This window comes from Nyctibius grandis, chromosome 31, assembly GCF_013368605.1.
Source record: "Nyctibius grandis isolate bNycGra1 chromosome 31, bNycGra1.pri, whole genome shotgun sequence".
Lineage (NCBI taxonomy): Eukaryota > Metazoa > Chordata > Aves > Nyctibiiformes > Nyctibiidae > Nyctibius > Nyctibius grandis.
The window spans coordinates 443131-453595 of NC_090688.1; the positions used below are offsets into that span (position 1 = coordinate 443131).

A 10465-nucleotide genomic window follows, 5' to 3' on the forward strand; every position below is an offset into this window, starting at 1 on the left:
GGCTCCGCAGACTGTCCCTCTGCCTCCAGCCGAGTGCCACCCTCCTCCCGGGCTTTTGCTGTGACACTCTTTGCTCCACACCAAGGGGATCAAGGGATGGGGTCTGCAGCTCGGCAGTGCCAAGGCGGTGGCAGAAAAACCTCCTGCTCAGGCCTCTGAGCATCCCCAGGCCTCTGAGCCGCCCACACGCCCCGGCGCCGCTGGCCTTGGTGGGATGCTGGGTGCACGGGATGCCCCTGCCTCACCCGTGGGCTCAGACACTCCGGGCTTTGGGCTGGATGGAGACGCTGGTGCCAGGGACGGGCTCTGCCCTCCCCGGCGGAGCACAATGAGCAGCAGCGGAGGCCGTCGCGTCCCCTCCTGCAGCTCCCACCCCCCAGCAGGACAGTGCCTGGGGATGTGCCACCCCGGCGAGCCTGGCTGGCCGCGGCTTTGGGTGACACACCGAGCTCTGAGCAGTCGGGCTGGGAAAACCCCCGGTGTTCGAAAAGCCCTGCGCTGCGTCCGGCCACATCCCCTGGGGTAGGGACAGCCAGGACTGGGGGGGACACCCAGGGACGCTGCCGGGGGGCACCCGCTCACGCCTGCGTGGCACCTCGGCCCTCCTTCACCCTCCTTCCAGGGTGACAGGCTGTCCCAGGCTGGAGGACGAGGCCCCGCTGTGGTGCCGGCCCGATGGAGCTGTGCCGATGCGGGTCCCGGGGGGCCGGCGGCAGGACTGACCCCCCCCTCCAGACGCAGGAATCCGGCCCGGGTAAACAAATGAGTAACCCGGATAAGAGCCCGGCCCCGCTAAATATAGCCGGGCCGGCGCGGGGTCGGGGTGTCGCAGCGCGGGCCCCTTCTCCCAGCCGAGGGGCCAGGTGAGGCCGGGGGCCGCGGGGGGCTCGGTGCCGGGGGTGGGGGCGCAGCCCGGGGCGGCCGGACCCCGGCGGGGGGGGGGGGGGCGAGGGGCGTCGGGGAGCCCCGTCAGGGGCGGGGGAGGGGAGCGGCGCGGGGCCGCATCCGGACCGTGCTCCGGGGGGCGCCGGGCGGGGCCGGAGGGTGCTGCGAGCCCGGCCCGGCCCCCGCGCCCTCCCCCGGGGCCGGGCTCAGCCGCGCCGGGATGAGCTGAGCCGGGCTGGGCTGAGCTGAGCCGAGCCGGGCTGGGCTGGGCTGGGCTGATCTGAGCTGAACCGAGCCGGGGTGGGCTGAGCCGGGCTGAGCTGAGCCGAGCCGAGCCGAGCCGAGCCGAGCCGAGCCGAGCCGGGCTGGGCTGAGCCGCACCGTGTGCCGTCCCGCCGGCAGCGAGGTAGGGCCCGGGTCGGCGGGGGCTGATGGAGGGGCCGGGGGATGCGCGTCCAGGGGGGCTGAGGAGGACAAAGAGCCCCCAGGGGTGGGATGGACGGACGGGGAGGGGATGGACAGACAGCCCCGGCCTGGGACGGACGGGCGGACGGAGGGGCTGCGGGGCTGCGCGGGGCCGCAGGGCTGGGCCGGGGCGATAAGGGCCGGCTCGGCCGCCCGAGGAGCTGGTGCGTTTCGGGGGCGGGGAGGGAGCGGTGACCCCACGGGGGGCGGTGAGGGCGAGGACATGGTGCCCCCGGACCCCCGCGGGCCGGTGTCCGGGGCTGGCACATCCCGGGCTCCCCCCGGCACCAGGCTCGGCTTTGGGGGCTGCCCCCGCCGGGGGTTCCTGCCCCTCGGAGCGCGGCCCCGGCGGGGGGGCCGGGCAGGGCCGGGCAGGGCCGGGAAAGGGGCTGTTTCGAGCGGCCCCGCGGCAGCTTCGAAGCCCCGGAGATGCCGCGATGCTGCGCCGGGGGCAGCCGAGGCGCGGGGAGGCCCCGGCTCTTGCACCCGAGGGTGCCCAGGGCGATCCCCCAACCTGTGCCTGCGCTGCACCGCGGCCTGGTTGGGGCGAGATGGGACAGGGACTGTGCAGGGACAGGCGAGGACAGCCACCGTGCCTGGCAGGGGCCATCCCTGCTGGGGTGTCACTGCTCCCCACGAACAGAACATCCTCTGTCCTGGGTGTCCCAGGGATGTCCCTGCCTCAGGCCAGGCCAGCTCCCCTGGCGGCGGGTGCCTTTGATGGTTGTAGGTCCAGGGAGGGACGCTGGGGCCCTGCCATGTCCCTGTCCCCATGATGGGGCCGTGTCATTTCCCATCCCAGCTGATGGCCCTGAGCTGATGGGCTGCCCGGAGAGCCCCAGCCTGGGGACAGCTGGCGGTGGGACCTCATCCACCCCTGGCAGGGACGGCTGTGCCCAACGGCGTCCCATGGGACCACCTGCACAAGGGACATCAGGGTGGAAGGGCAGAAGCGTCACTGCAGAGAAAGTCCTTGTCCCTCCAGGACCAGGTGGGACAGGGCTGTCCCTGGAGAGGTCCAGCAAGCAAGGAGGAGGGACTGGGCTCACAAGGGACAAAGGCAAATGCTGTGCAGCACCTTCTGCACAGCTGCCCCGTGGCTGAGCACCACGTCCCACGTGGCATAGCCCAGGGCAAGAGGGCCAGAGTTGCTGCTGCCCTGTTTGGGGTCCCTTTGCAGGCGTGCCATGCCCCGCTACCCAGAAAACCTCCCTTCCCAGCCCCCCCCGGCCTGATCCCGCCAGCCCCATGCCCAGCCCTGCCCGAGGAAGCGATGGGCTGGGGTGGGAGCTGCGCTGATAAGGAGCAGCCTCCTGCACTCCCCGTTAGCCTCTAGCCGGTCCCTCGCTAACCTCGGATGTGGCCGGGGCAGGAAGCGGTGCCCGGCGGAGGCAGGGCAGCCCAGGGTGCATCTGCAGCGTAACGCCGGCCCGTGGGCTCGCGCCGCGCCAGGAGCCCCATTAGTGCCCGCACTGACCCCACTGCTGCTGCCAGCGCCTGCCAGCCTCCAGCTGCCCATTTCGGAGCCGGCTGCTCTCCGCTGGGGTTTCACCCCAGCGCCCTTTGCCTTTACTTGTGGCCAAACCCTCGCTCCCACGGCACCTCCTGGGAGAGGGTTTTGCCGGATCCAGTAGCCCCAAACCCAGGCACATGGGGTCGGCGGGGTCAGGCACCAGGCTCAGGGTCTCTCCTCCGCAGGACCCACCAGCCCCAGGCACATCCTCCTGCGGCGGCCGCCCGTGATGGGGGGAGACGGCGAGTGAGGAGCCCCCGGCGCCCGCATGAACCCCTTCCTGTAAGTGCTCGGGTTTGCTCTGGCGCATGCGGGGTTCGGCTCGCTCCCAGCCTTGCTAAATGGCCCCTCTTTAATATTTGATTCCCTCTAAGTGCTGCATGGTCCCAGGCCGGCCAAGGCAGCTCTCTGCAGGGTGGTACCCGGCTGCTCAGCCCCCCTGGGCGCACCCCAGCATCGCGGCTGGTCCTGGGGCAGAGCCCCTGGTGTCCCCAGCCCTGCTGGTGGTGGGTGAGGGTCTGGGTCATGGTTGCGCCGGGACAGGACGGGAGGACAGAGGGGGGACGTGGGTGATGGTGGGGTTTGGGGTGCGCAGAGCTGCCGGGGCTAGTGCATCCTTGCCCAGCCATGGTGCCACCCGGGGAGATGGGAGACTGTGGGGAGAGGGGTGGGATCCTGCGGCACCGAGCTGGCCAGCAGCCAGGAGCACCCCGTGGCTGTGAGTCCCCAGGCGATGGGGGCGGCAGGGCGATGGGGGCAGCAGGGTGACGGGGGCAGGAGGGCAATGGGGGTGGCAGGACGGTGGGAGTGGCAGGGCGCCATCGCCCCGCAAGCTCCTGCTCCCGAGCCACGCTGGGGCAAGCACAGGGAACACCCTGGGGCAGAGGGGACACACATGTGTGGGGACAGCGTCCCGAGGGCACGGGCAGGCACATGGCAAGGGACAGCCGGGGCAGGACCTCCGAGCCGTGGCACCCACGTGGCATCACTGTGGAGTGGGGGGGAATTTGCCACCTTGCAGGGAGGGGAATCCCAGGGGACACGGGAAAGGCTGGTGGTTCCTCAGGGACCTGGAACCGTCACACCGAGGCCTGACCGCGTGTCTCAAGGGGACCGACGCCTTCGGGGCTGCCGCTGCCGTCCCTTGGGACTGGAGAAAACAAACAGCAGCAAGTTTTTGCTCTTGTCTCATGGAAAAAGCCGGGGCCGACCTCGTGCTGCGGCGGTGAATCACTGCCACGCTCTGCCAGCGCCTGCGCCGGGATGGGGACAGGGACGGGGATGGGGACATGCCCCTGCCACCACCCCCTAGCCCCTTCCCTGCTCCCCAGAAGCTGCAGGGCCAACGGTGCAGCCGGTGATGGGCCGAGGGCAGCAGTGCTGCCGTGCCAGGTGGGTGCCGGCACCCTCAGCCCCGCAGCCCGCCTGGATGCGGCCCGGAGGAGGATGTCGCAATGCCTGGCCCAGCCCCAGCCCTGGGACGAGCTGTGGGGTCGGTGTGTGCCCCGGGTGTGCGCAGCAGCTCCCAGCCCTGCGGCCACCCTCACACCAGGGGCCGGAAAGAGGGTGGCGAGTGGGGGGGTGCCAGGCTGCAGGACGCAGCATGGGGCTCATCTGGGACGTGGGGATGCAGAGTGGGGCCAGACGCAGGACCAGGCGCTGGTTTGGCGCTGATCAGGGCTGGCATGAGGTTTGACCTGGGGATGGAGACATAGGGCAGGTGGCAGTGCCACCCTGCACGGGGGGGGCAGGTGGGGTGCCAGGACCCCCACAGCCGGGGCACCGCAGTGGGGCCTTTGCAGAGGTGGTGGGTCGGGATGCAGCTGGGCATCCCATGGGGGCCACGGGTCCAGGGCCGATGTCAGCCAGTGGTGTGGGGACGGGGCAGATGGAGCAGCAGGGACATCCACAGCCTGGAGATATGTGTCCCAGGAGGAGAGGAGGGGTCTGGTCCCTGGGGTGCCTGGGCCCTGCGGGGTGTCCGGTCCCTGCTGTCACCACGCCTCTGCCCCATCTCGTGTCATCCTGGTGGCAGCCTGGGCTAATTAGCAATGGAGGCAGTAGCCCTGGGGCTTCCCGGATGCTTCCCGGCCCCAGTCATTGCCCAGGCAGGCAGCGTGGCGTCGACCAGGCTGCCCACGACTGCAGCCACCCTCGTGGCCTGGTGGCCAACGTCCCGGTCACAAACCCTTGGCTCCAGCTGCGGTGGGGCCGGGGAGGGACAAGAATGGGGATGTCACACGTGCAAGGCAGCTGCATGTCCCAGGGCTGTGGGTTGGCCATGGTGCTGGGGGGGGTGGTGCAGCACACAGCTCCGGGCATGGGTGTCCCAGCCCATGCCTCAGTTTCTCCCCCACGCTGTGGGACCGGGGCCTCTCCCCACTGAGTTGGAGGTATGGAGGGAAGGCGCATGGATGGGGGTGGGCAGGATCAGGCCCCAGTGCAGCCACCCTGTGCCTGCACACCCCATCCTTCAGAGCATGTCCCTGCGGTGGAGGGCAGATGTCCCCGGGGGTGCCTGGCTGTGTCCCCAGGGATGGGAGGGAGCCAGTGCTGCTCCAAACACCCACCACGTTGGGTTACAGCCTCGTGGCAACAGCCCCACGTGGCTCGCGGCCAGGGACTGTTAATCCCATCCAGCTGTGGGGTGGGGGCCCCCCCGGCACCCGCTGATGCTGCACCGAGCACAGTGCCAGCCCAGCACGTGGCGTCCTCCCTCACAGCCCGTGGGGTGCCCCACGTTTGCCGGCTCAGAGGGGGTGATGGATGGGCTCAGCCATGGGGGACCGGCCCTGAACCCCTCCTTGTCCTCGCAGGGCAAGGCAGGCTCGGTGCCGGCGGCGGCGGGGGGCTCACACCATGGAGCCGAGCCAGGAGGGCGCCTGAAGCCACCAGCAGGAGCTGGATGGGGTGGGGGGGTATGGAGCACCCCAACGGCAGCACGGCCGGGCGGCCGGACACGTGCTTCGGGGCCTTCAACGCCAGCGGCGGCCGCAGCCACGCGCAGACCAGCATCACCTCGCCCTGGTTCTCCACCGCCTTCGGCCTCATCGGCCTCTGCTCCAACCTCTTCGCCCTCTGCGTCCTGCTCAGCTCCTCCCGCAAGCTGACCAGCCGGGCCCGCTCCTCCTTCCTCGTCTTCCTCTGCGGGCTGGTGGTCACGGACTTCATGGGCCTGCTGGTGACGGCCTCGGTCATCATTCCCTACCACTTCACCAGGTTCCCCTGGGCCGAGGTGGACCCCGGCTGCCACCTCTGCAACTTCCTCGGCTTCTCCATGGTCTTCTTCGGGCAGTGCCCGCTGCTGCTGGGGGCCACCATGGCTGGCGAGAGGTTCTTCGGCATCAACCACCCCTTCTCCCGCTCCACCAACATCTCCAAGCGCCGTGCCTGGTCCATCGTGGGGATGGTGTGGGGCTTCTCCTGCCTGCTGGGGCTGCTGCCGGTGCTGGGGCTGGGGCGGTACACGCTGCAGTACCCCGGCTCCTGGTGCTTTCTCACCCTCCTGCCCAACACTGGCAACGTCATCTTCTGCCTCCTCTTCGCCCTGCTGGGCATCTTCTCCGTGCTGCTCTCCTTCATCTTCAACACAGTTAGCGTGGTGACGCTCTGCCGTGTCTACCATGACCGGGAGTCGGTGCAGCGGCGCCGGGACAGTGAGGTGGAGATGATGGTGCAGCTTGTGGGCATCATGATCATCGCCACCAGCTGCTGGATGCCCCTCTTGGTGAGGCCCCAGGTCTTGGTGTGTCCCCTCCTCGTCATGTCCCTCCTGGGTCTTGGTGTCCCCCCCCACCCTGTGCTCTCCTGGTGAGGTCTCGGGGGGGGGGGGGTGTGTGGGGGTGTGTGTGTGTGTGTCCCCGTCCCGCCTGGTGAGGCCATGGGTGTTGGTGTCCCCTTGCTACCACTCTGCACCAAGGGTTGGCACTTGGGTGACGGGCTCTGGGGCTCAGCACCACTCACAGGCAGAGCAGGTGCTGCCCAGAGCAGGAGCCACAAACCAGCCTGGGACCCCTCTCCAAAGGCTCCATGCCCAGCCTGGACCCTCATCATCTCCCCCACCTCTCCCTGAACCCCCCCGCTGATGCCTCACCCCCTTCCCCCCGCCACAGATCTTCATCGTCCAGACGGTCCTGCAGCAGCTGCCGGCCAGCGGCCGGATCCAGACGCTGCCCACGGAGACGCAGAAGATGCTGCTCATCTACATCCGCATGGTCACCTGGAACCAGATCCTGGACCCCTGGGTCTACATCCTCTTCCGCCGGGCCGTGCTGCAGCGCATCTACCCCAGCCTGCGCCCCCGGCCCTCCGTGCTCTCCCTCTACCCCGTCCTCAACCCCTCCCTGCGCCGCAAGCTCACCTCCGACTCCGTCCTGCAGTAGCAGTTCGCCCCCTGGTACAGGCACCGAGCGGGGGGACAAGCCAACCCCCCCCACCCCCATCCCACCCCCAGGTTAATTAATTGTCCCCATCACCCATGGGCTCTCCCTGCCCCACCCTGAGCCCAATATGCGAGGGGGTGGCCGGGGGCATGGGGCTGCTCCCTGTCCCCATCTGAGTGACCCCCCCCCAATAAAGCACAGCCTGTGCAGTGCTCTGTGCCCACAGGGGTGGCACCTGCGGTGGGCCCAAGCCTGTGGCAGCCGAAGCAACAGCCCGTGTCCTCCAGTCTCTGCTTTAATGAGCCATGTTTTGGGGGTGCACAAATGGGGGGGGGGGGGAGGTCCTCGGGAGGGGGGGCTGGGTGCCCTGCTTCACCCCCCCACCCCCGGGGACACACCAGGAGGGGGTGGGGGGCAGGATGGGGACACCCTCCCCCTTCCCCAGGACCCCACCAGCCCCAGCTGGGGTGGGGACGTGAGGAGGGGATGGGGCGAGGGGCACTCAGCCCCCCCCCCAGGCTACTCCTGCCCCCCCCCGGGGTGGCAAACGGCCGCCCACACCTCGGCCACGAACTCCTGGGGGAAGGCGAACTCGCCCAGCACCGCGTCCAGGCCGCGGGCAAGCTGGGCCACGCCGGGGCTGCCCTTCGCGGCCTCCACCACGGTCGAGGCTGGGGAGGGGGAGAGGCCGGGTCAGCGGCGGGCGGGGGGCACCGGGGGGGAGCCCTGCCCCTGCCCGCTCACCCAGCTCGCTGTCCCGGATGCCCATGTAGCTCTCCAGCAGGTCGTCAACCCGGCAAGCGGCCTCTTCCTCTGAGGGGCTGGGCTGGGGGCGAGAGGCCCGGGGGGTGGGTGCCAGGGGTGGGGGGCACAGCCCAGGGACCCCCCTGCTCCCACAGAGCTGTGCCCGGGGGTGCTGCGCGTGGGCACCCAGCCATGCACCCAACGGTGGCGCGGTGCAGGGTCCACCCAGGGCCATGGGGATGCTCATCCCCACCCCGGGCATGGTATGAGCAGCCGTGGGCTCAGGGTGGGGAGGGTCTCTGGCGGGGGAAGGGGGGGGTGTCTTACCCCCTCCTCCAGCGTGGCGGGGCCTTGCACCCGCAGCCGCAGCGTCTCCTTCCCACTGGCCCCTCTGCCCTCGCCCAGGGACTTGCTGCTCCGCGTCCTCTGCCCGATCATGTCTGACCGCAGGGCAGGGGGCAAGGGGGTGGTGAGGGCGCAGGCAGGGCCTGGCGCCTCCTGCCCCTCGCTGCCCACTGCCCCGGCCAGCCCCCCGAGGGGCACCACAGGGTGAGCCATGCATGGGGAGGGGGGTGGGCGTGAGGGGCACCCATGGGTGCAGGGTGGGGACGCATGTGGTTAGAGGCAGCACACAGAGGAGTGGGGGAGCACAGGCAGGCGTGGGGATCCCACCCCCCCCGAGGAATGCCCCCGTGGACGCCATGCAGGGGTGCCCCAGGTCTGCGGGGTACCCACACCATGGGGTGCAGGGCAGGGGTGGCAGACCCTGGGGGGCTCCCAGTCCCTGGGAAGGGGGGCCACAGGGTAGTGGTGTCCCCACGCTCCTCCCAGAGGTCCCCCAGTCCCCAGGGCAGGAGTGGGGGGACCCCTCCGACCCACCAAAGGCCTTTTTGGGCTGCACCAGGCGGAGGGTGAAGGGCTGAGCCCGGGGCAGCTCCCGCAGCATCCTGGCCACCTCATAGTGCCGGCAGCCCACGATGGTGTGATCGTTGATGGCCTTGATGCTGTCCCCCACGCACACCGTCTGGATGCGGTTGATGATGCTCCCCTCCTTGATTCTCTGGGGACCACGGAGGGGGACAGGGGGGCACAAAACAGCAAGGTGGCACGACAGGGAGGGCAGACAGCCATAGCCCCCCCCTCCAATCCCACACAAACACACCTCTGTGGGCCCATGGCCTTTAGCCACCAGGTCAGACACTGAGGGTCCCCCCCAAACTGCACCATGGCGGGGAAGACCCCCAGGGCCAGGGCAGACCCAGGAGGGCATTGATGGGGGCTGGGGGGGGGGTGGAATCAGGGAAGGAGCACAGTCCCAGGGACGGCATGCCAGGAGGGGATGTCACCCTGCGGGGCCACAGCCCCCAGGGCTGTCCCCAGCCCCAGCGTGGCCCCACGGGAGGGGGGGGTTCACCTTGATGAAAGCGTAGCCCGCCCCGTTGTCCGTGATGGTGAGGCCAAGCGCGTCCTCCGTCTTGGTCACCTCCACCTCCTTCGTCTCGCCCCGGACGTGGGCGAAGATGAAGTCCTCCAGGCCGATCTGTCCCCCCAGCAGCTTCTGCATGTCTACTTTGTGTGTGTTGAGCGTGCAGAAGAGGATCTGCCCCGGGGAAGCCCGTCACCAGGGGCTGGGGATGCCCCGGCAGGGCCGGGGGGCAGCAGCAGCGCCGGGGCAGGAGCCAGCCATGGGTGGGTCTGGCCAGGTCTGGGCGCTGGGGACACCCAGCCCAGGGACCGTCCCCGTGCGCCCTCCCCTCGGCTCCAGGCCGTGCAGCAGCGGCACCAGCCAGGGCACAGGCAGCCCCGTGTGCCAGGCAGGGGGATGGTGGCACGGAGCCACCCAAGCACAGCCCAGAGGGGACGAGGCAGCCCTGAGGTTACAACACTTTTCCAGGTCATTTTTTGGGGGGGCCACATTTGCAAGCAGCTGGGGACCCACAGGAGTGCTGGCTACGGACGGTGCCATGGGGTTGGCATGCCCTGCTCCCCCTCCCTGCGCCCCAGCAGCCCCCTCACCTCGGTGGGCGAGATGCCGAAGACCTCAGCGATTTTGGCGTAGAGCTCCTTGACGTTGGTGAAGCCCTCGATGCGCCCCGTGGGGCTGCCGTGGGCCAGCTGAGTGTGAAACACCAGCCGGGGCCGGGCCCGGGGGGGGCGGGGGGCTGGGGTGCCCTCGGTGGCGGGCGGCTCGGGGGTCCCCGGCTCCTGCCCCTCCATGGGGCCGCCCTCCCGGGGCTCCCTGCCGCCCCTGCCCGCCCGCCGCATCCCGCTGCCGGCGCTGCTGAATTATGGATGGGCGCTGGCTCCCGGCTGGGCCGTAAGGTGATCGCCGGGCCCGGGAACCCGATCCCCCAGCGCAGGTCACCCACCGGGGATCGGGTGAGCTCTGCCACGCAGGAAGGGCCCCGGCCAGGCCGGAGGCGGTGGGAGAGCAGCTGGCACAGGGCCGGCTCCCTTGCCCCCTCCCCAGCTGGGG

At 70.2% G+C, this 10465-nt stretch overlaps 2 protein-coding genes across 3 annotated transcripts; one reads left to right on the forward strand and one right to left on the reverse strand.

Annotated features, from left to right (window-relative positions):
• The first annotated feature begins 796 nt into the window (after positions 1 to 796).
• On the forward strand, positions 797 to 7485 carry TBXA2R (thromboxane A2 receptor). Of its 2 annotated transcripts, none has more exons than XM_068420771.1 (4): positions 797 to 863; positions 3049 to 3145; positions 5680 to 6590; positions 6976 to 7485. In XM_068420771.1, exons 3-4 carry the CDS (start codon positions 5769 to 5771, stop codon positions 7243 to 7245), a joined length of 1092 nt encoding a protein of 363 aa, XP_068276872.1. In that variant the 5' UTR covers positions 797 to 863; positions 3049 to 3145; positions 5680 to 5768; the 3' UTR covers positions 7246 to 7485. The 2 variants fall into 2 exon arrangements, with proteins under 2 accessions (XP_068276872.1, XP_068276873.1); XM_068420772.1 differs by lacking the exon at positions 797 to 863 and adding an exon at positions 1117 to 1291.
• A 279-nt stretch (positions 7486 to 7764) lies between these two features.
• Positions 7765 to 10254, reverse strand: GIPC3 (GIPC PDZ domain containing family member 3). The gene is made up of 6 exons (XM_068420777.1): positions 10006 to 10254; positions 9404 to 9589; positions 8869 to 9049; positions 8317 to 8429; positions 7990 to 8071; positions 7765 to 7916 (listed from the first exon to the last, which is right to left on the reverse strand). Exons 1-6 carry the CDS (start codon positions 10252 to 10254, stop codon positions 7765 to 7767), a joined length of 963 nt encoding a protein of 320 aa, XP_068276878.1.
• Between the last annotated feature and the right edge of the window lie 211 nt (positions 10255 to 10465).

What these genes read in the sequence shown, in the direction of transcription:
- TBXA2R (XM_068420771.1), top strand. Translation starts at nt 5,769, where the DNA reads ATGGGGTGGGGGGGTATGGAGCACCCCAACGGCAGCACGGCCGGGCGG. An exon ending in GCTGCTGGATGCCCCTCTTG is followed by an intron (nt 6,591 to 6,975) that starts GTGAGGCCCCAG and finishes CCCCCGCCACAG; the next exon opens with ATCTTCATCGTCCAGACGGT.
- GIPC3 (XM_068420777.1), bottom strand. Translation starts at nt 10,254, where the DNA reads ATGCGGCGGGCGGGCAGGGGCGGCAGGGAGCCCCGGGAGGGCGGCCCC. An exon ending in TCGGCATCTCGCCCACCGAG is followed by an intron (nt 9,590 to 10,005) that starts GTGAGGGGGCTG and finishes TCCCCGGGGCAG; the next exon opens with ATCCTCTTCTGCACGCTCAA. An exon ending in CGGGCTACGCTTTCATCAAG is followed by an intron (nt 9,050 to 9,403) that starts GTGAACCCCCCC and finishes CGTGGTCCCCAG; the next exon opens with AGAATCAAGGAGGGGAGCAT.